The sequence below is a fragment of the Nannobrachium achirus genome, assembly GCF_963921795.1.
Source record: "Nannobrachium achirus genome assembly, chromosome: 22".
Lineage (NCBI taxonomy): Eukaryota > Metazoa > Chordata > Actinopteri > Myctophiformes > Myctophidae > Nannobrachium > Nannobrachium achirus.
This window is the reverse complement of record NC_137829.1, coordinates 33971752-33998838: the sequence shown is the minus strand read 5'-3', so window position 1 is coordinate 33998838 and position 27087 is coordinate 33971752. Positions and strand designations below refer to the sequence as shown.

Below are 27087 nucleotides of genomic sequence, written 5' to 3'. Positions count from 1 at the left end.
AGCATTTGTGAAGCCAGTTGGTTTGATCAGGCTGTAATTGTCTGCATGCAGCCTCACATTGGGTGGAAAATAGCAGAGTTCAATCAACAGAGGAGAGGACAGATTAGATGCAAGGAGTGACACTCAAAGCGGATCCTTTCACCGTCCCGGTGCTTTGTTTCAGGGAAGTGAAATACTGTGTGCAAGTCAGTGTTGTTTTTGACAGCAAATTTTGATTTATAGTTTTAGTCATTGTCTTTTGAATAAAATGTCTATTAGTTTTAGTTATAATTTAGTCACCGGAAAAGTATTAGTTTTAGTCTAATTTCAGTCGACTAAATATCACCAGTAAGACTCCCTAATCGGGAGATAAGCGACCGTTGGTCGCTTATCTCAAATAGGCCAAAAGTTTGTTTTACCAATTATTACACTCTATGTGAACATTTACATCAACAAATCCCAAGTACTGGTTTTTAGGGGTGTAACGAAGGCTCTCAATTGCGCTCAAGACATACGGGCAGTTGACAGTTTGCCATGGTTACTCATTGAAGTTGAATCTCCATATATGGAGATAACCTACGCATCACACTAAGTCTGACCTCACCAGCCCATATTTGGGCATGAGCAACTTATGTCTACATATATGGAGATATGATGACATCACACAGTCCTCAGCCGATGATGTGGCGTGATGTCATACAATACACAAACGAGCCCTACAGTATAAAGGGGCAATTCTTGATGGCATCGTAATGGCTGATTTTACACTTGGTTGCGTGCTGAAAATAGCAGATCTACAAGCTCACAACGCGTCGCAGAACACCTGAGAGCAACCAAACATAAAATTCCTCTCTTCTCCACTAGTCCTTCCCTAACGTTTTAGTCTAGTTTTTATTTTGTTGACGAAATTGTCAATATATTTAGTCTTAGTTTTTTTAATCATCACAGCTTAGTTTTTATTTCGTTTTTATTTAGTTTTCGTCAGTGAAAAAAACGCAGTCGTCAAAACATTTTTTGTCATAATTTTAGTCATTACATGTTGTAAAAAAACAAAGTTGTCCTTTAGCAATAGCGAAAATAGCCAATGTACAAGCTCACGGCGCACCGCAAAGTGACGTCTTGTGAGCTCGTAGATCAGTTGAGTTTCACCCATAATGACACTCCCAAACCAGGGACACCAGGTGGCTAAGTGGAGGCTCGTTCAAAGGGCAGAGCTCTGGGTCACAGTGGGACTGGGATTTACCAGGAAATTCTTTCTGGATGGCGTTGTTACAGGTGTTAACTGCTTTGACCTCCGACGCATCCTCAAGGCCCATAAATTCCCCCGGCATGGAATTCTATCTCCAGCAAACACACACACACACACACACACACACACACACACACACACACACACACACACGCACAAACAAAAAAAATCCAGAATACATTAATTTCCTACACCTTTGGGGACGGTAAACGTCCTGCCGCATGCTGCTCGGGACACGCAATGCCACTCGTTAATCATTTTCAGTGGTGTAAAGTAACAAAGTACATTTACTCAATTGCTGTACTGAAGTACAATTTTGAGGCTTTACTTGAGTATTTCCAATTTTCAATACTTTAACTTCTACTCCACCGCATCTCAGAGGTTGTACTTTTACCCCACTACAATTATTTAGACACTTTAGTTACTAATTACTTAATAGATTAGATTTATTTACAAAACATACATTAACCACTTCAGCCCTTTATACATTTCGGCCATTTGAAAATAACCGATCTACAAGCTCACATTGTGTCGCATTGTGAGCTTGTAGATCTGCTATTTTCAAAAGATTTTGTATACATTTGAAATGGGACATTCTGCATAATGTGTACTTTCTACTTTTGGTACTTTAAGTACATTTTGATGGCAATACTTTTGGACTTTTTACTTGTAAGGGTGCCCTCACACCAAAGTACCTATGAGAGTGGAATCCGCGTTCCGCCAATGCATTTCAATGAGAGTGAAGCGGTTTCATGCCAGCAGAGGATTTCTGCAAAAAACGCTCCCTTATCATTGAAATGCATTGGCGGAACGCGGATTCCACTCTCATAGGTATTTTGGTGTGAGGGCACCCTAACAGAGTATTTCTATATCACAGTATTGCTACTTTTACTTCATTCAGAACGGGTACACATTATTGTGTATCATTATATTATGCTTTAACTATTGAAAAATAGCAGATATACAAGCTTGCAGCGTGGCACTCGGTGCCGCACTGTAAGATCTGCTATTTTTGAAAAATTGTGAAAATTAGAATTTTGACTCGATTCTATAAGTGTCTTTTGAATCCTTCTAGGATTTTGGAAAAACCTATGTTTCTATGTCAGCAATCTGGCCGGCCATCGTCAAAGAAAAGGTCCTTTTCACTTAAATGGAGCTCAGTTAGTCTGTTCTCGAGAGACTACTACGGTATGTCAGTGGTTCTCAAACCTTTTCATGTGAAGGACCCCCAAAATGATATGTATTTGGCCACGGACCCCCATCTCAAAATATTTAGTTCCAGGGACCACCCAGAAGCAAAATTTGAGTTACAAACGTTCGCTTTAAAAATACATATATTCAAAGATTTGCACACATTTTCACAATTTTTTCAAAAAATAGCAGATCTACAAGCTCGCAGCGCGGCACTCGGTGCCGCGCTGTGAGCTTTGTAGATCTGCTATTTTTCAATAGTTAAAGCATTCAATAATTCTAGGCCTAAATGGGTTTCAGTAAAACTTTCGGGCACAGTTTCCACCACTGATCATTTTGGAGCGGGTCTTTTCATCAGGGTAATTAATGACAGCACCATGCGGTCACATTGTTTTCCAGGGCCGACGGGCGGCAAAGGAGCCAAAGGAGACCGAGGAGAGAAAGGAGACCGGGGTCCTCTTGGGCCAAAGGGAGACTCCGGGTCCAGCTCGGGCTCACGGGGCGGAGCGCGTGGAGAGAAGGTTCGAACCCACGTTCACGAAATGTGTTCCACTCATAACGAAGGGACGATATATGAAAATGTCATGTCACGATTATTGCGACCAAAGAAATTGAGATTTACGATATTATATCGCGATAATCGAAATATTCCCAACATCCATTATCCTGGGGTGGAACGCTTGCCAAAGAAAGTTGCAGATCTACAAGCTCACAGCGCGTTGCGTCGTGGCGCGTTGTGAGCTTGTAGATCGGCTACTTTTTGGCAAAGAGATTTGGTAGAGAGTGAAAATAAATAAAGACTGTATCAAGTACGTCATTTCCAGGTCCGTTTGACCAATTATAGAGCGTTTAAATGGTGAATTGATCCCAGTGCAGGATGGAGGATCATTTCACGATAGATTCAAATCCCTGCGATATGATTATTGTGAGTGTTTATTTTTTTCACGATAAGCGATAATAATGATTATCGTACCATCCCTAGTTCCACTCATTTTCAGTGTTGATTGTGACAGGAGATGTTTCATTTAGTTTTAGTCATAGTATTTCAAATACAATTGAAATTAGTTTTAGTCACATTTTGGTCATCTGAAAAGTTTTATTTTTAGTCTAGTTTTAGTCAACTAAATAAGATGTTATCTATTTTATGTATTTTGGTGGGGTTTGATGACATCGTAATGGCTGATTTTTCACTTGGTTGCACGCTGAAAATAGCCGATCTATAGGCTCACAACGGGTCGCGCTGCGACTCGCTGTAAGCTTGTAGATCTGCTATTTTCAGAGCGCAACAGCTGAGTGCAACCAAACATAAAATCACTTGTCTTTTAGTTCTACTTGATCTCTTCTCCACTTGTCTTCATAGCTTAGTTTTAGTCTTCATAGCTTAGTTTTTATTTCGTTTTCCTCGACGAACATTTTTCGTCATAATTTTAGTCAACGAAATCAACGCTGATGATTTTGGACATATGGCTGCACCTATTGATTATCCTCTAACGATTATTCTATTGATACTTTTTGAATTTATTGAATAATCAAGAAGAGTGTTGTTATTGTTACATAAAAAATGTATACAAAACTCATCAATAGTGTTTTGATCCAAGTCTGATTAACTACTTACATTACTTACTTAGTCGTACAACGATGTTGTCGCAGAGAAATTGTGGAAACGGGCGTTCTGCAAGCTCACAGTATGTCGTGATGGGATGCATTGTGAGCTTGTAGATTCAGCCTTTTTCAATACTTTTGAAAGTCAGTCAAGTCTGATTCGTGATCATTTCAATCAAATCTTATTATATTTCATAATTCGCTTAAATTAGATTTGTTCAGTTAAAAGTTGCACCCTTAATATGTACCATCTGAGACTTACTGCATACCAAAGCTGTTTACCATCTTGAGGAGGTTTGGCGTTTGGCACAGTAAGAGGAGAGATGCCAGAAGGCTGAGAGATGGTAGCGTCACCATCTGTGAGATCAAGCTGCGTGCTACCTGCGTGTTTACTAACCGCAACCCGCGTTTTGCCAAGACCCGCCCTTGCCAAGACCCAAACTAGTGAAAACAGCAGATCTACAAGCTCACAACGTGGCGCAAAGCGACGTGGCTATTTTCACTACTTCTTAGACATTTTGTTTTCTAATTTATGACATTTCTTAGATTTTTTATTTATTCATGAAGGACATTATTATTATTATTTAGTTTTTTTTAATTCATGAAAATATTTTTTGGGAATGTTTTTTGAAAGTTTTTGGAAATAATAATAAAAAACAAAATGTAGGAAACAAAAATTAAGGGACCCATAAATGGATCCTGACCCAGTGCTTTAAAGCAACGCAGGCGGGTCTTGGCAAAACGCGGTCGCGGTTAGTTGTACTACTCTACTCTGCTGTGACCACATTTCAGGGAGACAGGGAGACCACTAGAGGGAGCTACAGGTTATGATTTGCTCTCTATACATTATGCTTGAAAGCCAAGCATTCTTTTCTCAGAAACTCTCGAAACCATTCATATTTCCATAGGGTATTGATCTTGCATTAAAAGGGGAGGGGGGAGGTTGGTTAGGATTTATCTTTTCAGCACAAACCTGACCCCTACTAGGCTTCACTAAACACATGTGAAGTGGAGAATGAGGTCCATTTTCAACCTTAACATCATGTGTTTGTATTTGTTCCAGGGAGAACCAGGAGAAAAAGGAGGGAAGGTATGTTTTAAACCGACCCTTGATTCCTTTTATTGGGTATACAATGTATTTGATTCAGGGCCTTTTATGGAAGTGGAAGTGTCTGCCATGCATGTACAGTTTAGAATTCAGTCTGGTTGACTGTAGTCTCGCGTAGCCAGACAACTATTCCACAATCTCCGAATGCTATATAGAGTCTGGAACGGCAGCTCCTGAACGGCGAGTAACGGAAGTAGCCAATGCTGCACTGAACTGTAGTCCAATTGGAAACATAACAGAAACACACTCGCACAGACAGAGTCATTCGAGCGGCATATTCTTGTTATGGGTGTATAGTTTAAGAAAACATTTGAAAACATCATGGAAGTAACATCAACAACACCAGAGAAAGCCGAAATAACACCCCCAAAAATATTGAAAGGAGACATAACGCTTCCAGTGGGACTTGTTATTGCTACTGCACCAAGGGAGCGGTTGCGTCACATCCGCTCACTCATCGTATCTATTTCCGTGCCCCAGACTGTATGCCGGGAGCATTTGCAAATTGCGGAGGCAACAGTCTGGCCTCCCGAGACTAGGTTGACAGTATTTATTTTTTACCCCACAATCCTTTTTTTAAGACATAATATTGGAAACGTATTTTTATTTTATTCATGTTATGAATAATAATATAATAATAAAGAATCTATTATTTCTTTCAACACTACCCCAAACTGGATCGCATTATACTGGACCGGCAGGCTGATCAAAGATCAATTCATTAAAATATAGTAAAAAAGAAAAAAAGACTTTCAACGCATCCTGCCAATAAAAGATTGGCAAAATTCTAATGCTTCATATTAATGGGGAAAAGCTACAGAGATATACATTCATCACATGAAAAGTCACGCATCATGATGATTGTAATATATCAATATCATATCATTTGATTTTATCTACAAACAATCAACTCTGATGGTCATCCTGTCTTCCCAGGGAAGTGCAGGGTTCGGCTACCCAGGGAACAAGGGAGACACGGGGCCAGCGGGGCCCCCCGGCCCCCCTGGCCCTCTAGGGCCCACCCCAGAGCTGACGGAGCGCAGTGACGGCTCGGTAGTAGAGAGGCTCCCTGGCCCCAGAGGACCACCGGGACCACCAGGGGTCCCGGGCTCTCAGGGAACGCCAGGAATCGATGGAGAGGCGGTAAGTACTGTACACACCATAACCCCTTGAGAATGAGACGTGTTATAGAGCAGGGGTTTTCAAAGTGGGTGACGGGGCACCCTGGGGTGCCGTGACGGCAGTCCAGGGGTGCCGCGAGATCATTTGATAATATTTGGAATTTATTTGGACACTTGAAGAAATATTTAGTATCATTTTAAACTTGAAGTACAAAGTTATTTCTAACCAGAATGACTATTATCTCAACATTTTCCTCGCAACTTAATCACTAAAATATTGTCACTGTCGGGCAGAAACCTCTGTCGCACAAAACTAGTGAAAACAGCCGATCTACAAGCACACAACGCCTCGCGATGCTTTCACTAGTTTAGTACATTTTATAGATGACAAATACAAAACGAACGGTTTTGGACATAGGCCTACAAGGTTTCCACCCGACAATGACGATATGCTATAAATATAAGGTGCTGGGAGTGAAAATTATAATGTAGGGGTGCCTCGGATTAAAAAAATATTTATGGGGTGCCCTGAGACAAAAACGTTTGGGAACCCCTGTTATAGAGGGTATGTGCATGCATAAAGTGAATGGCAAATCGAGTGGCAAAGTGAGTGATAAAGTGAGTTTAGCTACGTTTAACGTCCTTTAATGCAATCAGATAGGACTTTTCTGTTTGGATGTATGGGATGTATGGGCCAGAGTAGTTTTTTTGCCACTCAGTAGGCGTTCCCGCTTAACTTCCAGGTATGATGATGTATGCATACCCTCCAGGGGCGTCACTAGCAATTCTGGGCCCCTAGGCCAGAAATCTGTATGGGCCCCCCCCATGCAAGCGGAGAACCGGCCAACCGGGAACACTTTGTTACTGTTTGAATGACATGTCTCACAATGATACGGTAGCCGTGATCGCCTCAGCAATCATGTTCACCTTATTTGTCAAATTGTAACACCATTTACCATTTTTGTCTACTTTTAGTTTTACTCTTGTAGCCTAAGCAGGATATAAACAAACATGTAGTGTCTGGTGTAACAATTTGACAATGCTAGCTCTTGAAACAAAGTCCAGGAATTTTAACTTGATCTAACCATGATCACTACACATAATCATCCATTACATGCACACTCAGATACAGCTACTGTATTATTAATACAGTATAATCCACAACAGTCCCATGAAATAAAAAGTGCAGACCACCATCATCACCAGCAAGTGAATGAGACACCAGAACTCTGACTTGAGCCCAGCCTCCCATGCAAGCCAATATAAAACAGTATAACAATAAAACACTACATTGTATTTTTAGTAGCAGCTTAAATATGTGCAGGTGTTGTGCAGAATATACAATCACTAATCAATAGCAGCAGTGCTCAAGCAAATGCACATGAGGAGTGAAGCATATAGGCTATACATAGGAAGTAGAATAGGAGAAAAAATAAGCAGTATAGGACTATTCAGATTGGGTGAAGTATGAACATGATTAGCCTACATGCAAACATGAGTCTGCATGCAATCAGAACTTTGGCTAGTTAGCTAAACTATGGAAAACAAGGGTTGGATATAATGATCTGAGAATACATCTACTGTATAACAGGCTAGATCATATATGGCTATATGAGAATGGCATAACAGGACATTCTTGTGTGTACTGTGTCTGTGTGTATGCACATACATTGTTTTAACAGCAAAGTCAGTCAGTGTGTTTAATCTACAGCAAGATCCTGTGAACATTTTGGGAGTTCACAAAACAATAATAGCCTACTGTGACTGACTGAAACAAAAATATTGTGATGCCTAGATTGTTCTTTTTGTATGACATAATCATATGACTACCAGATAGATGATGGGATATTATACAATTATTGTTATTACTAGGGACATCCAGCAGTTTGTCTTGTTTCTCCAGCAGAGTTTCTAGTGTCTCCATCTATCTCTCTGGAAGAGGTTGCACATGAACTCTGCAGCGGCCGCACTGAGGCGCTCAAACACAAACACTCTGACATTAATCCTCACACTACTTGACACTATTACCATACTTTAGATAACTAGTCATTGTTGCAACAAACCAAACCATTTTTCACTTTGATTTGGGAACCTACATACATTCATAACATGATGCGATTGTGATCAACTGATCATGTCACTAGTTTGGGAGTGCTTCCTTCCAGAACTTAGCAAACAGGTGTTTCGTTCGAAACACTTGCGTTTGTGCTTAAAACGTTATCCATGCTTATTGCTTAATGGTGTTGGATAAAGAAGGAAGAAGGAAGAGGGGAGAAGATTTTCTGTTGCATGCTTACCCACAGACATCAGCTGCTTCCTTGAGTGTAAACAGTCAAGCTCTCCTCTCAGTTTACAGTAATGAAACATGCTGCTCTATGTCACATTACGTCTTTTTTTCTCTCTCTCCCTGTCTCTGTTCAATGCGTGTTGTGTGTGGAAGAAGCCGGGGGAGGGTGGAGCGAACAGAACCTGAAAGTTGATCTTATGTTTGCAGTCTTTTTTTTTTTTTTTCTCCCTCTCCCTGTCTCTGTTCAATGCATGCTGTTGTGTGCTGAAGAAGCTGCTTTACAGTCAGGACCGGGGGAGGGTGGGGCGAACAGAACGTGAGAGTTGATCTTATGTTTGCAGGGCCAATGAAAAGACTTTTCCATTTACTTCAGATGATCATAATTATCCTTTATAGCACACCTAAGTTTCACAACCATAACATGATGCAAGCGGACGCACAAACCGCAAAGCTACTATAGGTCTCAAAACAACGTGAAAGCAGGAGAAACCATTTTAGCTTTGTAAGGGGTGAGTATATAATATAGGGACCCTCAATTATTTAAATTGTATCGCTCATTGGTTTTATTCCAGCAGTAATTTTAAGTTTTTAGACACAAATGATAAACATCATAATAATAATTATTATTAATTGGGGGAAAAAGAGTTTTAATCCAGACTTTTCGAGGGCCTCTGGCACCTTGGGCCCCCTTACCTCAGTCTAACTTTCCTACCCCTAGCTACGCCACTGATACCCTCTATATTATGTTCTATTTAAGAAAGAAAGAAAAAATGCATATCTACATGTAGACCTGCTATTTTTGCAATAAATATAAGTCCTTTTTTTTTATATTTATTGCAAAATGTATGCATACCCTCTATATTATGTTCTATTTAAGAAATAAATAAAAAAATGCATATCTACATGTAGACCTGCTATTTTTGCAATAAATATAAGTCATTTTTTTAATATTTATTGCAAAATGCTGCTCTGAAAAAAAAAATGTAGAAAATGATGATCACGATCATCTGTTGTTTGCCAATGTATTAAGCATGACCTTTTGCGTGTCTTTCTAAAAACAAGACTTATGATAGGGTCTAATAACAGCGTGGCCTCCATAGAGTGCTGTTTGTGAATAAAGCCGCACAAATCACGATGCGGTGTTCAGTGGTGAAGCTGCACTATGCAGGCTGGCTGTTTGTGTTCATACCCTAGTGTGGTGACTTTATATACACCGCCTCCCATGTGATTTGATCTTGAACATAGAATCACATTGTTTTGTTTTCCTTGTCTGTCTACAGGGTGATCCTGGTGAAGATGGCAAAACAGTACGTTTTTCTCATATTTCATCAAGCTCAGTGCAAACCATGTAAAATCAGCAAAGAAATAAGATGTAATTTGACTTTAGTGTAAGGAATCTACATGGCTTTAGAGTTTAGACAGTATCAACTTAACACGGTGCTCTTTGAACACAGGGCCCTGTCGGACCTCCAGGTTTCCCAGGGACTCCCGGCGACTCTGGACCTAAAGGACAGAAGGTACAATATTCCACCTCACACTTTGTCTATGATGCAGGACAAACGGCCATAATATTCGGTAACAGCCCGGGCCTTTAAGCTGAAGCTCTTAAGTCATCCCTTGTTTCCCTTTTGTTAGAGTTAGGGTTAGGGTGGCGAGTGCCATAGGCAGCGCAGAAGTGTAATATTGCGATTATACAGCAGTTGCCTTAACAAAAAAAACATGTCAACTTCATTTTATTGTAATAATATTTGATATATATATCAAATATATCAAATATAATATTTGATATTTGATAGAAATTTGACATTTGTAATTTTTTAATACAACATTGAGCTACTATGCCCCTGACCTTCACATGAAAACTGCTAGCCTAGCCGCTTGCATAGTGTTGCGAGAGGGAGCCCTTCAGCTCTTTCGCAACCATCCATCCATCCATCTTCAACTGCTTATCCGGAGTCGGGTCGAGGGGGTAACAGTTCCAGCTGAGACTTCCAGAGTTCCTTATCCTAAGCAACTTCCTCCACTCCCTCTGGGAGTATCCCGAGGCGTTCAGATATAATTCCTCCATCTGGTCTTTGGTCTGCCATAAGGTCTCCTCCCAGTGGGACGTGCACAGCTGATATCTTTGTTTGATGAGACCAGTCAGTGTGGCAATGCTCATTATTCGCATGGGTATAAAGCTATTTCAGCCAATCAGATTGCTTAGTCGGAACTACCTGTTGTATGATGGGATTGAGCGAACGTGTGGTCCTGTTCACAGGGAGAGACTGGGAGTGGCCAGCCTGGCCCCAGAGGGCTTCCCGGACCTCCCGGACCCCCGGCATCAGGGTCCAGATCTGTGAGTATACACACACACACGCACGCGCGCACACTAGGGCATTCACGAATAGTGATTTTTAGTATTCGAATTATTCAACCTCAAAGTATTCGAATAGTCGAATATTCGACAGGACTGGCCAAACTGTCAAATATTAAGTAAGCAAGAGGCGAACATTGTGAAAATAGCCGATCTACATGCTCACAACGCCTCGCGTTGCGAGGCGTTGTCAGCATGTAGATCTGCTATTTTCACAATATTTATCTGCGGAACCGAGTCACATTAAATGTAATACCTACAATGTGCTTGTCAGGGTTCCTATCAAGCCAAGCTTTATAAACCATGAAGAAATATATATTTTTGAGCAGTGGTCACAACGCTCCTATACGTGGCGGTGTGTGTGGGTCTGTCTGTCTGTCTCCGTCCGTGTCTGTATGTAGCCTACAGTACCTTTTATGACCACACATGTTAAGGGAGGGGCGCTGTTGTTCAGGATAGGCCAGGCACACTCACACACACACGTTCACACACACACTCACACACACACGTTCACACACACACACACACACACACACACACACACACACACACACACACACACACACACACACACACACACACACACACAGGGGGAGGGGAGGGGGGGTCTCACACACACACACACACACACACACACACACACACACACACACACACCACGACCACCGCTCAGTTCACACAGGTGTGATTTTTTTAAGATGAAAAACTAAAAATAAGCGAATATTCGACTTCGGTGAACAACGTCGAATAGTGACTTTGATATTCGAATATTTGGTGAATGCCCTAGCACCCACGCGCGCGCACACACACACACACACACACACACACACACACACACACACACACACACACACACACACACACACACACACACACACACACACACACACTGGGTTTACAATAGACAGCATTGTGAACATGTTTTGTTCTTTGTGTTTCAGACCTTTGTGGACGAGGAGGGCTCAGGATTCCCTGAGCGGGTGCGTACAATACACTTAATATAACAACAACAACACTAATAATACTAATAATAATATATTATTATTACCAGTAAGACGCCTAAGGGCGAAAAGCGAGGCCCGCCATCTGTCTTGGCCATCTGTCTATATCTGCCATATATGGATTCTGTTAGTGTGGTTCTCCTAACAGGGCATCATCTGGGATACAATCCCTTTTATGCCCATATATGGAGATGCCTAACAGAATCCCTTTTATGCCCATATATCGTCGTTGTCGGGTGAACACCTTGTATGTCCAATACCGTTCGTTTTGCATTTATCATTTTAAAAATGATTTAAACTAGTGAAAACAGCCGATCTACAAGCACACAACGCCTCGCGGTGCGAGGCGTTGTGTGCTTGTAGATCTGCTGTTTTCACTACTTTTGTGCGACGGCATGTATGATGAAGCAGGGCTTTACTTTGTGAAAAAAATTACAAATTTGAAACTTGGAGATACGAGGTTTCTGCCCGACAGTGACGATATGGAGATCCCTAACAGAATCCCTTTTATGCCCATATATGGAGATCCCTGTTCTGAGTATCTGACATCACTGTGATGTCACAGTGATGTGTCAGGGGAACCACAGTGTCAGGCGTTACCCGTCCAGACGGACGGATACGGACAAGATGTGACGGTTCTGATAGTACTCAAGTTGCAATGACGGAAGTCAGCTGTACTGATGTATTATTATAATATTAATTAATGTATGTGTGCATAAACACTGTCTTTGAAGCTGAACTAAATGCACGTCATTTGTAATACAGGCTAGTGAAGATGTGCTGATTCAAGAGACACAGCTTAAAACAAAATCGCACCTGTGTTTAGTTGTAAAATGTTTTTGTTGTTTAAACAGTTGGACACAAAACTGTGAAACTCTAGCTAGTGAACTGTCTCCAGTGACATCAGAATCACTGTAGAGTACAGAGGCTGCTATAGGAATTCACCTTGGCGCAGAACACGCTGTATCAGCAGTCGGGTATTATTATCAGTGTTGGGTAATGTTACTTTTAAAAGTAACTTGTTATGCTACAGTTTCAAGGCATGTTTATTGCCATTAAAAAGTATCCTGTTACGTTACAGGATAACCTTCTGAGAAAAGTAACTAAGTAAAGAGTGCAGCCTACCGGAGTGTTGTGGAGCTGTCCTGGGCAATTTGCATTTGCATTTGCATGATATTGAGCTCCTCCTTTCACCAATAAATCCAAAAATAGTGTGAATACTTCCACGGCCTTGCTAAAAGGCACACGGTCTGTCTTCTCTCGATCAATTCCATCAACCGCGTGTGACACCAAATGCTCACAAAGCTCACAAAGTTCACAATGTGTCGCGATGCCACACATTGTGAGCTTGTAGATCTGTTATTTTCAAAAGGTTTTTATACATTTGAAAACTTGAAATGAGACATTCTACATTGTGAATAGTACTTTTACTTTTAAGTAGATTTTGATGCCAATACTTTTATACTTTTTTTACATTTTAAATTCCGGACTTTTACTTGTAACAGTGTATTTCTATATTGCAGTATTGATACTTTCACATAGTAAAACATTTGAGTACTTTTCCCACCACTGGTTACCCCCAGCACTGATTATTATTACTGGTGAATCATTTGTCCAATCTTTCTTGTTGCAGGGACTGCCAGGTTTACCTGGCCCCCCAGGACCCCCCGGTCCTCCGGGACCCGCTGTCGTCGGCACCTCAGCAAGCTCTGGGGTAGTCGGACCCCCAGGACAGGACGGGGCCCCTGGTAGAACTGTAGGTGTCAGCCTGTGTCACTTGACAGCCACTAACCAAATTGATCCTTTGTCAGCCTTCTGATTGGTCTCTGACTGGCCAACCAGAAAAATCGTTCTCTTTTGCTACCGGAGGCAGAGTTATGCAGTGGGAGAAAGTCCACATTCTACCATTAATATTAATGGCGAGAGTGTCGTTTTAAATTGATATTTATTTATATTTTATTTTTTGCTTTGTCATGATAAATAGGAACATTTTGGAACAAAATGAAGTGAATACACAGTGAATATTTGTTGAAATGATAAAAAGAAATCACTATGTGGATTACTAGTCTTGCATAGACACTGCATTGTGCGGTGATGTGTGGTACGGCCACGATGCGGTGCGGCACGGTCATAGCGAAGTATAATGAATAAGCTTCAACAAACTAGTTCACATGAACGATATCGATGTAACTAAGAGATTCTGGTACTTTAAATAGCAATAATGAGGCTATGAAAAATCTTTTTTTTCCCATTCACTTCCATTATAAAAATAGTCTTCCCTGGCTTTATTGTCCCACCTAGTAACAGAGCGACATGGGGTGGGACTTGACAAAGAGTGAATTGCTCCTACAGTATCACCCTCATCTTGTCCGAGTAGAGAGGCTAATGATATTTAACCTAATATAATGATGATATATAACCTAATATGTATAACTTAACCAAATCAAGGTCCTGTTTTTGAACTGAGCGTTTTGTCCCCCAGGGCCTGCCGGGTCCGCCAGGTGTCGATGGCTTCCCAGGACGCCCTGGCCTCAAGGGAGACAAGGTACCCAACAAATGGAAATCCCTTTGCAGACGATAGTTCTCTTTGTCTCTTTCCTTTTGCTGTGCTTATGTAACATTAGAAATAAGTAGCTGTAAACCAGATACAGATAACATATTGTCGTGAAACCAGCTAACTCCCCCTTTTTTTCTTTTCTTTTCATAAATCAGTGCTATTGAACACCCTTTACGCCTGAGTGTTGGTAATAAAACATATTGAACCGAGTAGTAAAAAAGTAGTACAAAAAAACTCCTAAACTCCAGTTAAAGATTGGACAAATGATTCACCAGAGTTGGATGTTTTTTCATTTCCTGAAAAATGAACATTTTGGAGTTAGCTGGTTTCTGCTCGCCAGCAGAGATCTAATAAACGCTCTAGACCTGTCAGTTGCATTTGAAATGTACCCCAGGTACTGGACGTAGGGCTGTTGGCGATCAGTTGTCACACAAATAATTGCGATTAACGATTTACTTGTGTTTTTGGCGTTGAACATGATCTCAAATTGCACTGGGCTGATATGACCAATAACTTAAATATACAAAGAAATTAGTGACACATTTAAAAGGATCCCTGGCTAATACGACAAATATGCCTTAATACATTATAATTGTCCTCTATAACTACAATGTAAAATTAAAAACACCTCAGTTATTATATTTCTTCTAGAAATAGCTAATCTTTCACTCAATAGGGGAAATGCCTGTCACAAGTTGATGATGTCATAAATGTCATGTGTGATCTATCCCTATGGAATTTATGGCATGCATGAGCAAATAAAAACACAAACACATTTGAAAAATTGGTTTGATGCTCATATTAACCATAGGAAGTATTACGTTTGTTTTTATTTGCACATGTATGCCATAAATTACATAGGGATAGATCACACATGACATTTATGACATCATCAACTTGCGACGGCCATTTCCCCTATTGAGTGAAAGATTAGCTATTTCTAGAAGAAATACAATATTTAAGGTGTTTTTAATTTTACATTGTAGTTATAGAGGACAATTATAATGTATTAAGGCATATTTGTCGTATTAGCCAGGGATCCCTTTAATAATTCCCCCCCCCCCCCCCAAAAAAAATAACGTCAAGCTTACATCGCGTCACTTTGTGACACATTGTAAGCTTGTAGATCTGCTATTTCTGCTATTTTTCGGAAAATGTTACGAAATGTCTGAACATTTTTCAACATGGAAACGATTATGACGATTTTACGATAGGCGATTATGTCATAATTGTGACAGGCCTTACTGTACGTGTCCTAAGTGCTCAACATGGGATCTATTTAATATAATGCTTGCCATTGTACTGGTTTATTGTTCATATCGTTGTCTCCTTCACACCACAGGGGGACACAGGAGAGCTGGGCCTTCCAGGAGCACCAGGACAGAAGGTCGGTTACGACGGTCTTATTTATTTACTTTTTACTACAAAAACCTAATTGTCTTTCTTTGTTTCCTTGTGTGTGTGAGGTTTACTTTCGGGGATATTGTCTCACTTCCAATTCCAAAGAAACATCTCTTCCAATGTGTTTCTTCTGTGAAGGGTTGAGGAGGAGCATCCAGAGTTAACATCGTATGGTCAAATCCTTATTTTTTCGTTGCTGCCCGGGGGTTAACCTTGTACAGTATGTCCCAGACTGTACATTTTCAGGAAATGGAAACAAAAGAAGCTGTGTTCCAATGGATGCAATGTAGTTGTTAAAACCCACAGATACACTAATCACTTTTACTCTATTGGCTGATGTTGGTGCCAGGTATACGTATACGTATAGAGAGTGACATCAACTGGCACCAACACAGCCTTTTGTAGCTATCCAGTGCAGTACAAAACATTTCACCACTAGATGTCAGGCTTCACATAGGGGTATAATGGAGTAGCAAATACCCCAAGGCTCAGCAATGTCCTCATGTGAATGAACTGGGTGGCTGCTGTGATTGCATTTCTGCGTGCTAGTCGGTTGAATGCCTTGAAATGACCATGTGTTTGTTCCACTGTACAATTTTTCAATCAAATTCACACTTTTGAATAACCTTTTTATGATATGAGTGTTACGGCCAGACAGACAGACAGACAGACAGACAGACAGACAGACAGACAGACAGACAGACAGACAGACAGACAGACAGACAGACAGACAGATGGACACAGCCAACCAATCAGTTAATCCATGAACTCACCAGCATCGGTTCCTCTATTCACAGAGGAACACTAATTGAAATACTAATTTTACACCATTGTCAATTCATTTCCCAGGGGGCTGGAGGAGAACCAGGTTTACCGGGTACTCCAGGGGAGAGTGGATTAGCCGGCTTGCCTGGACCAATGGGACCAGTCGGACCACCTGGGCCTGCGGGCCCACCTGGGCCACGCTATCGCGTTGGCTTTGTAAGTCTTAACATGAGCACTCAGGTGACACAGGGGTGAAGTACCTGTCCACCGCTGTCGGTGGGGGGAGGGGGTGGGGGCAGGGAGGGCAATATTTGTGGCTTCGCCAGGGACTCTTACAGGGTGGGCTGGTGCCTGTCAGCAGGGGTGTTTAATTGGAGGAGTAGGACCACTGGCAAGTGAGCCAGCCGGGTGGCAGTGGCTCAGGGGTAGAGTTGCCGGATCTTCTATCCCGGGCTCCCCCAGAGTTAGTGTCGAAGTGTCCTTTAGCTTGGTGCCTTGCATGGTTTCCTCTGCCATCGGTATATGAATGTAATGCACAAGCTATGTAAAGCGCTTTGGATAAAACACGCTATATAAATGCACCATTTACCACAATTACCAGTAGGGTACAACAGCAGTGACAAACCACAGAAATGTTTGGGGATGGCGCCTGCTGGCCTACTGGTCCAGGCGCATACCACTTAGGCATTGCCACATAGGCATGGATGCCTGGCGGCGTCGCCTGTTCGATTCCTGATCCGGACAACCTTTGCCATGTGTTACTCCCCATCTCTCCCCCCATTTCCTGTCAGTCTACTGTCCTATCCAATAAAGGCATAAAAGCCCAAAAACAAATCTTAAAAAAAAAAAAAAAAATGTTTGGGGATGATTAAAGATATAACAACTAAATTGGGGGGAAAATGGGGTAAAAGTAATTGGCTACTTGGCAAAAAAGAAGAAAAAGATCTGGGATGAACAAGTTCACCAATCTATGTTTGAAAGGTGTCATAAATAGTGAAGTCACCTTAAGTGGCGTTGAGTTGGAACAAAAACCTGCAAACACTCGGCCCGCTACAGTGCATGATTGTGTCTGCTCTAAAGCAACATAAAGTGAATTATGTTGGTGTTGACGAAGCTTAATGTAAAAAAATAAATATAAACAAAGATTAAATTCTCTAGGCCTGTATCCCCTTCACTCCGTGACAAATGTCTTAACAACATGTTTAAATCTTAACCTCTATCAGGATGTGTTGATAGACTAGTTCAACAGGAATTTCAATGATCCAATCAGTGGCTGTGGGTTGTTTGCAGGATGACATGGAGGGCTCCGGTGGCGTTTTCTCCAACGGGGTTCCTGGCGTCAGAGGACCTGTGGGAATACAGGTTAGTACCTCTCATGAACTACTTTACAGACAAATCTAGGCCTTTTTATTGTCTGTTCCCTGCCATCAAAATACCTTACCTTTGCGATTTTATAGAACATTGGTTCTCAAAGTGGATTCCAGGGACTCTGTGGGTTCCTTTATGGAGGTCTAAATTGACCCATACAAGTCTGTAACTCTGACAGTGTACAAATGGAACCAAATGAACCCTAATGGGTCCATTTGGTTCCATTTGTACACTGTCCGAGTTAAGGGGAGACCTTGACTTGTACAAGTTTGAGAACCACTGTTATAGAATAATATCCATCCATTATGTCCACCCGCGGTGTTGCGTAAAAGACTGCCGCATGTCTCATAGAGTCGCAAAGAAAAACAGGCGGCCGCAAACCTCCCTTACAAAGATAGCGCCAGTAGAGTGTGCCTGCTTTGCACCCAAAATCAACACGGAAGGAGAGAAAGTAGATCCAGGGCCGCAAAAAACACAAAGAAAGGAGATCAATCCGCCATTACTGCTTAGGTTTCACTTCACTCCAAAGCCGGCACTGTGGTTGCTGTGGACAACGGCAGACAACGGCCCCTCCCCCCTGTGCTCAGTCTGGCACCAACACAGGATCTGACAAATGCTCGCCGTGGCGTTATGCACACGTGATGAGCGCTCGCCATTGTCATTAAAAGAGTTAATATTGATATCCTTTAGAGGTGTAAGTGTAACACTATCCCAACGGTTAAAAGCTATACGTTAGGATGTTAGGATCTTGTACTAGGAAATGTACCTCTTGAGGTGCACTTTGTATCCTTGAATGTAACGTTGCAAACCCCATGTGGGGTTTTCAGTATTTTTCGAACGTGTGGAGTACTTACATTTGACTGTATGCATAGTGTGCGTGTGCAGTAGCGGTTCGTACGCATATTGCGCCCTGTGCCAGGTAGTATAGCGCCGCCCTATGGCCGGAAAAATCGGATATTTGCGGGCAAATTATGCATTTTTTTAAGTTAAAATCGGTTCGGTTCTACACGGCGGCAGAACCATTTTGGGCTTAATATAATAGGGTTTATGATCTGACTGTCTTACCTTTGTGCTGGTCAGGAAAAATGGTTGTTTCACAGTCACGCACAGTGAGACAAGAGTTCCTATATCCTGGCTGATATAGAGCCTGAGGTCTATGTTTTCAAGAACAAAATAATCCTCTCCATGTGATGTTTCAGGGCAAGCAACTCACACGTCACACGTCACACCTTTGCCCTGCTCATATCTCCGCATCAGTATATAGGGCTTGTTTGTTTATTGTATGACATCACGCCACATCATCAGCTGTGGACTCTGTGATGTCATCGTATCGCATCAGTATATAGGGCTTGTTTGTTTATTGTATGACATCACGCCACATCATCAGCTGTGGACTCTGTGATGTCATCGTATCTCCATATATGGCCATCTCCGTATATGGAGATATAAGTCGTCCATGCCCAAGTATGGGCTGGTGAGGTCAGACTTTGTGTGATGCGTAGGTTATCTCCATATATGGAGATTCAACATTCCAGGCAATGCTCTCTTCCCTGGTGAGAATTGCCCCTTTATATAGGGCTTGTTTGTGTATTGTATGACATCACGCCACATCATCAGCTGTGGACTCTGTGATGTCATCGTATCTCCATATATGGCCATCTCCGTATATGGAGATATAAGTCGTCCATGCCCAAGTATGGGCTGGTGAGGTCAGACTTTGTGTGATGCGTAGGTTATCTCCATATATGGAGATTCAACATTCCAGGTGTAACTATGGCTACCCGTATGACATGAGAGGTGGAGGTTGTGATATTTGTGGAGATAAGCGACCAACGGTCGCTTATCTCCCGATTAGGGAGTCTTACTGGTAATATCTAGTCATGTCCACAGATGTGAGGAACTCCATGCTGTTGTTGTTTTCAATATTTCAATACTGGCGCGTGGATATGACATCACAAGGAGGGGAGGGGGGGGGGGGGCGGAGTGTATTGCTTGGAGCTGCCAGCCTCTATCATACCACCAGGTGGTGTTGTTGTATTCGGTCTGATTTAAACAGACAAGGGAGTGGACGGTTGAGCTGTTTTTGCACGGCGTTCACTATACTTTTTTCTTTCTTTTTCTTCTTCTGGCGCCCCCGCAAAGTGCCGCCCTGGGCAATCGCCCCGCTAGCACACCCTTGGGGCCGCCACTGTGCGTGTGCGTGTGGTTATATTGATGTTGAGGATATTTATTCATTTATCTGTTTGTTTTTTTCTTTTCTTCTTTTCTTTCAGGGTCCTCCTGGTCCCCCTGGCCTGACGGTAAGTACAGTAATTGGCCTGGTAATTGCCTTCTCATGCTTGACCTTAGAAACGGGAGCCGAAAACATAAATAATTTTTTTTGGACAAATGCGTCCATTAATCACTTTTATCAAGACGGTTGATCACAGGAATAATTTCTCTAGTCCATCTTTGAAACCGCAGAGAGTTCAGGAGAAAAGAAAGCGATGATTGTTTCTCCCTCTACACCAAATCTCTTTGCCAAAAATAGCCGATCTAAAATGAGCTTGGAGATTGACTCTTGTTGCCAAAATGTTAGCCTACTATGACATGCCCACAATAGAGATGCTAGGGTTCATGTCGTTAACCAGTTGCCTTGATCGAAAACGCATTCTAGCTGCAGCCATGGGAATGGAATAATAGGTTTAAGATACTGATATATGATATATGTCTGGAAGCTGCTGTACAACCAGTCTTCTACGGCTGGCAAAGCGTAAGCTCCATAGACCATATTCACACGGCGGCCATCTTGCCATTAAGTTAATGAAATGTCACCCCAGTTGCCACCCCAGTTTCAGTGCAAATTTCAAACATGGCCGCCAGGTGGATATGGTCAATTGGAGCAAGTTGCTTTTTTTTTTTTTTTTTTTTTTGCTTTTGCAAGTTGGAACAAATGCCTTGCTCAAGATCACTATGAATATAACCATCTACAGCAGGGGTGGGCAACTTTGATGCTGGAAGGGGCCACTATATTTTCACACACACCCCAGAGGGCCACAATGCATATACAGTCAAAAATAGCAAAAATAGCAGATCTACAAGTTCAAAACGTGTCTCACTGCGATGCGGTTTGAGCATGTAGATCTGCTATTTTTGCAATTTTTTTAATTGCTAGTCAGAAAAGTAATGTTTTATTTAATTTCAAATGCATGTACAGGTTCTTATGTTACTTATCTTACTTCTTACTTTATGAACTTAATCACAAATGCATCAGACATCAAGAAGATACTAATATACAGTCAACTGAAGTAATTAAAGCTTGTCATGTTTGCATGTTTGGAGTTATAACAGCTGAAACCAATAATATATCAGTATTCTGATATTAACCTGCGGGCCGCATTAAGTGAAGGTGGGGGCCGCATGTGGCCCCAGGGCCGCCAGTTGCCCATGTATGATCTACAGGGAATAGAGAATATTTCATTAGCCCACATTTTCATCTCGGTTCTGAGGATTCAAATCAGAGATCTTTTAGTTTCACAATAACTTCCTCTTATAGTATGTAAAACAGAACCTGAGAATGTTTGAGCACGCTAATGAGAATGAGATGTGAACGTGTTGATGTGTGCAGGGCAGGGCCGGTCTACCTGGCATCCCAGGCCAGAAGGGCAGTGATGGAGCTCAAGGAAGAGACGGCAGACCAGGACTGGATGGCTTCCCTGGACCACACGTATGCACCATGCTTTACTCGTCTCTTTAGCAATTTAGCAGTGGTGTAAAGTAACTAAGTACATTTACTTACAGTACAGTTTTACAGTACACTTTAAGTACAGTTTTGAGGTATTTGTACTTCAGTACTTTTACTTCTACTCCACTACATCTCGGATCCAAATATTGTACTTTTACTCCACGACAATTATTTGAAAACTTTAGTTACTAGTTACTTTGCAGATATAAATGATTATATTATAAAACATACATTAATGCACTTTAGCCCTATTCTATACCGTGGCTATTTGAAAATAGCCGATCTACAAGCTCACAACGCGTCGCGATGGGACGCGTTGTGAGCTTGTAGATCTGCTATTTTCAAGCATTTAGTACTTTTACTTTTGGTACATTTTGATGCCAATACTTTCATACTTTTACTCAAGTACATTTTGAATTCTGGAGTATTCTGGAGTATTTCTACATTGCTGTATTGATACTTTTACTTAAGTATAAAATGTGAGTACTTTTTACAACACTGCAATTTAGCTCTCTGTGGCTTTTAAATGAAGGTTAAATACTTCAGATAAGAAAACCGATCCGGTGCTCATGAATACAAATTAAAAGTACACTAATTCCGTAGCTGTATTCAGTGGATAAGAGAGAACGTTTTTAAAATATATAAATTATAATAGCACAAGACTTTTATTGTCTCTTTCAATTCCCAGATGATGAAGGCAGAGGTTTGAGATTTTAACGTCTATATCTTGTTCTTAGAATAAGCTGTGGGTTTTTATCCTCATTCATGAACAGCGGATTCCTTTTGATTTCAATGTGGGAGGGGGTGGTGTTCTCCACCTTTGTTTGGGCTTCGATGGAGCTTTAACTGTGCATAACTTTTGTCATCTCACTGTAGGGACCAAAGGGGCAGTCGGGTGACAAGGGTGAAAGGGTGAGTATTGTTTGTTGTATAGCATTCCAATCATATTCACCAAAAAGCAATCACAGACATTATGAGGCTGTTGTTGTGTGCTGAAATGACCTAGCCATGTATCCTGGCATCTGCATTTTTATCTACCACAGTGGCACAAAAAACAATTGGGGGTGCGCACCCACCAGATATATATATATATATATATATATATATATATATATATATATATTACTTTTGGGGTCCTTTACATGAAAAAATCTTAATATCATGGTAAGATTTCCCAGATGTTATATTGTAAGATCTGCAGTAAAATGCTTAAAATGAAACTCAATGACAGTATTGTATGGAAATCAGCAAACCGCACAAGCCCTGCATATTTGCTTCAACGTTAAGCTCTTTGACCTTTTCAAGTCTTAAAGGAGCTATAGTCAACTTTTTCTTGAAAAACGGATGCTAAAATAAAAATAATGTTTCAAAAATATTTTATAAAAAATAAGCTTCATTTATGTGTTTCTATTCAAAAATGACCACAAAAAGCGTAAAATAATGATAAAATAATCATTTTGGCCATTGTCAGACCGACACTTTGTTTACATTCTAAACTATACTACTAGGATGTAAACAAAGTGTCGGCCCTACAGACTATAGCTCCTTTAACGTCACCAAAACCTAAAACACAAACATAGATAACATAGATAAAACATTATATGGTGACATCTTACATGCGCCGCAACACGTTGTGATCTTGTAGATCTGCCATTCTCACTATTCAGACATGGCCCCATAAAATTGACCTTTTTCTCTCTTTTTTTTTTGCAATCGCAGATGCGTCTGGTTTCCAGGCTAATTCGGCGTACGACAGAGTATAAATTAACGCTTCAGTGGTTAATTAATTCATCTTTGATTATTTATTGATCTTGTTTTCCTCATATCTAGGGTGATGCAGGCAGAGATGGTACAGGTCAGCCCGGACTCCCAGGACCACCAGGACCTCCAGGACAGATCATCTACCAGCGTGGTGTAAGTCACACAAAGACAAACATGCCATTAAGCAATATTTATGACGTTGTACAGAGAAAGAAATGTGGTTGTTCAGCGGTTCTTTGGATAGGTAGAGTGCTGCTGCTGTAACCCCATGAGGCCCTGCATGGTTCTTTAGAAGTTCTCTACGCTTTGTTAGTGATTCTTCAGCTTAGTTTTGGCACCAAATGGTTCTATATAGGTTTCCCAAAGTGGGTGCCGTGATGCCAGTCCAAGTATAAAAGTTATTTTCAATCTTTTCTAATGGAATCGGATATTTCTCTGTACATATCGTATCTCAGGTTGAAAGATGCATATTTACATATTATGCATATTACACATACAGTGCAATATGATGTAAGATTCTAAAAAAAAAACTGTTTAATTCAGGAGTGCCGTGGATGAAAAGGTTATTTATAGGGGTGCCCTGAGTCAAACAAGTTTGAAAACCCCTGCTATAAAGTATTGTTTTACCGCCAGACAATACAATGAATGTTTTTTGTGCAAAACAAATGCTTGCAATGGATTCAGCATCATGACAAACCCCTAGTTAGACCCCTCACATCCTACTTAAAGCAGATCTTTTTTCTGGGTATTTTCCTCCTGTATAGAAAGTCGATGGGAGCCCAACTTGATTTGGCCACTGTGGGTATTTGCAGTGAGCAGATCAGGGTAGATTTTTTATCCTGGCTAGTAGACCTAATTTCCTGTCAGAATCAGTTGAAAAACTAAATAATAGAATTTTGTCCAACCTGAGTGTATTTTTTCCCCTAGATTTACTAGACTAATATAGCACCAAAATAGGATCACCTATAAATTCAAGCCAAAGGACCACTTGGCAGTGCTATTCAGCATACTGTTAGTGACAGACTGACAGTACCAACACCTGCATTTGAAATCATGCAAGGCATTGTTGTGTTGTATACCAATTTTGTGCACATGAAAAGATATGCAATGTTGTTGCTTATCATTCTATGCCTGCAACATATTGTGTACGGCTAAAAGTTGTGTAGTGGATCGGATGATTTCTCAGTGTTGGCTGAGTACACATACACGCCATACTTCCATACTCAATATTTCTGTAAGATTTATTTTTGTTTTGAAATGGGAAACCAAAGTGCTTCTGCCAGCATTGGGTCTGTGCAGAGCTGCCACTGTCCAATTTATAATTGGGATTGTTCTATCTTTGATTAATTTCCTTTTTGTGCCCCTGCAGGACGATGCTGTTGGGAATCCTGGGCCTCAGGTGGGTGTGGAGAAGTTCACACACCTAACACCGATACTCAAACGACTGCATAAATATTCCAGGGACAATTTCTGCATTTAAATATTAGTCATTAGTAGGGCATTCACCAAATATTTGAATATTCGAATATCAAAGTCACTATTCGACGTTGTTCACCGAAGTCGAATATTCTTTTTTTTTTTTTTTTTTTTTCTCTTTAAAGAATATATCGTTTATAAAGCTTGGCTAGATAGGAAGTCATAATAATGAGTTGTCAATGCCCCTGGAGGATGAATTTGTTAATGCTCTATACCAGGGGTTCTCAAAACTTTTTAGGCCGTGACCCCCAAAATAAACATATTTGAACTGGGGACCCCCACCCTGACAAGCACTTGGAATTGTAGGTATTACATTTAATGTGACTGTTCCGCAGATAAATAAATAGCAGATCTACATGCTCACAACGCCTCGCAACGCGAGGCGTTGTGAGCATGTAGATCGGCTATTTTCACAATGTTCGCCTCTTGCTTACTTAATATTTGACAGTTTGGACAGTCCTGTCGAATGTTCGACTATTCGAATACTTTGAGGTCGAATAATTCGAATACTAAAAATCACTATTCCTGAATGCCCTAGTGGCCTAGTCATTAGGGTTATTGTTGATTTATGCCTGTGCATTTTGTGCGTACTGTATCTGGGTTGCACACAGACGTTGTGGGGGATTTCTAGAAGCCCTTGTGCGTTACATGAACGTTTTGATGATTGTGTGTGTGGTGGTATTATTGAATGCAATGCACAGACACGAGTGGCTGCCAGCAGCGGTCAATCTATTGACCAGATCCACACACAAATCTGCTATAATGAAACAGAGAATATTGCCTCTTTCGCCCGAGGATACTTTACCATAGAATGCTGAAAAGACTGCATCATCTATTATATGATTACTCAGCCATTTTGCTTTTGCTTTATAGGGAGGCGCTGGTCAACCAGGACAAGCTGGATTCCCTGTAAGTCAGAATCCCTTTGCTAAACACGGTAGTGTCCTGAGTGTTAACTCTGAGAGTGTACACATTAAACCAAATGGACCTGTAACCCATTTGGTTCCATTTGTAGCCCTCACAGAGTTAAAGTTGGTTAAATTGACACTGAGGACTTAACAGTGTATTTGAGCCATGTTATCTGCTATAGATAATTCATGACTATTATTCTACCAATAACAATACGTATTTGACACGTCCTGCTCCTGCCAGGGCCCGATTGGACCAAAGGGTGATACAGGAGAACCAGGTCCACCAGGCTATGGATTCAAGGTAATAACTTAAATTGCATTTTACATTTCATGTGTTTACCTACTCTATGTAGGCATATATCCCTTCCAAAACCTGGCCTATAAAGCAATAAGACCCAAGAGGTTGTGGTTTACAGTCATTTTTCAATAACTAAGTGGTGTTGTTAGCCCTTAGATGTTCTAAAATCACTGTAAATGTATTGCTTTTTGAGCGGTGGTAGACCGCTCCATAGCATGGCCGTGTGTGTATGTGGGTCTGTAGCCTGAGGTATATGTAGGCTGAGTACCACTGAGTGACCAGAGAGGGTGCTGTTGAGTCTAGCCTGAGCATCAACTGCAATACACACACACACGCACGCACGCACGCACGCACGCACGCACGCACGCACGCACACACACACACCCTCACACACACACACACACACACACACACACACACACACACACACACACACACACACACACAGTAGTGCTGTTGCGCAGCCTCCACGACCACCGCTCAGTTCACACAGGTGTGATTTTTTATTTAACTCATACAGTGCCAGGCGACTTTTAGAGCAACTTTCTCACTATGGAGTTCCCTGCCAAGCGACTTTGGGCGACTTTTACTTAGAATTTTTTTTTTTTTTTTTTTTTTTGGACCCAATTAAATCTAGTAAACATGATTTCAATCGCGATTTTGCATGTTCCACCCCCCATACAACCCCATCTTTCAAACATGGCAGCCATTTTTGTTTACATCTGAAGAAAACATTATGGCTGATAAATCATGAATGCCTGAACGGATTTCCAATCTTTTTTTTTTGTTTGAAAGCTGTGAACAGCCTGCACAAACATGGTGCATGATCTGTGCATGGGCGTGCATGATCTGTGCACTATAAATTACATGGGAGTCTATGGAGGCTTCTGGCACTAGTGCCACTCGAGGGGCATTTTAAATTGGCAGTAAGT

General features: G+C 41.2%; 1 protein-coding gene across 1 annotated transcript in view; it reads left to right on the top strand.

Annotated features, from left to right (window-relative positions):
• The window catches only part of LOC308308094 (collagen alpha-1(XVIII) chain-like), a gene marked incomplete at both ends in the record, with an annotated part of 96334 nt that overhangs the window by 54538 nt on the left and 14709 nt on the right, over positions 1-27087 (top strand). Inside the window, 18 exons of the mRNA XM_080753463.1 lie at positions 2819-2940; positions 5085-5111; positions 6066-6272; positions 9818-9844; positions 9992-10054; positions 10798-10875; positions 11835-11873; positions 13528-13650; positions 14377-14439; positions 15794-15838; positions 16702-16833; positions 17908-17979; positions 20259-20285; positions 21593-21691; positions 22586-22621; positions 23540-23623; positions 25820-25855; positions 26099-26158. Of these exons, the coding sequence (XP_080609589.1) occupies positions 2819-2940; positions 5085-5111; positions 6066-6272; positions 9818-9844; positions 9992-10054; positions 10798-10875; positions 11835-11873; positions 13528-13650; positions 14377-14439; positions 15794-15838; positions 16702-16833; positions 17908-17979; positions 20259-20285; positions 21593-21691; positions 22586-22621; positions 23540-23623; positions 25820-25855; positions 26099-26158 (1340 nt within the window). The remainder of the gene's footprint in view (positions 1-2818; positions 2941-5084; positions 5112-6065; positions 6273-9817; positions 9845-9991; positions 10055-10797; positions 10876-11834; positions 11874-13527; positions 13651-14376; positions 14440-15793; positions 15839-16701; positions 16834-17907; positions 17980-20258; positions 20286-21592; positions 21692-22585; positions 22622-23539; positions 23624-25819; positions 25856-26098; positions 26159-27087) is intronic.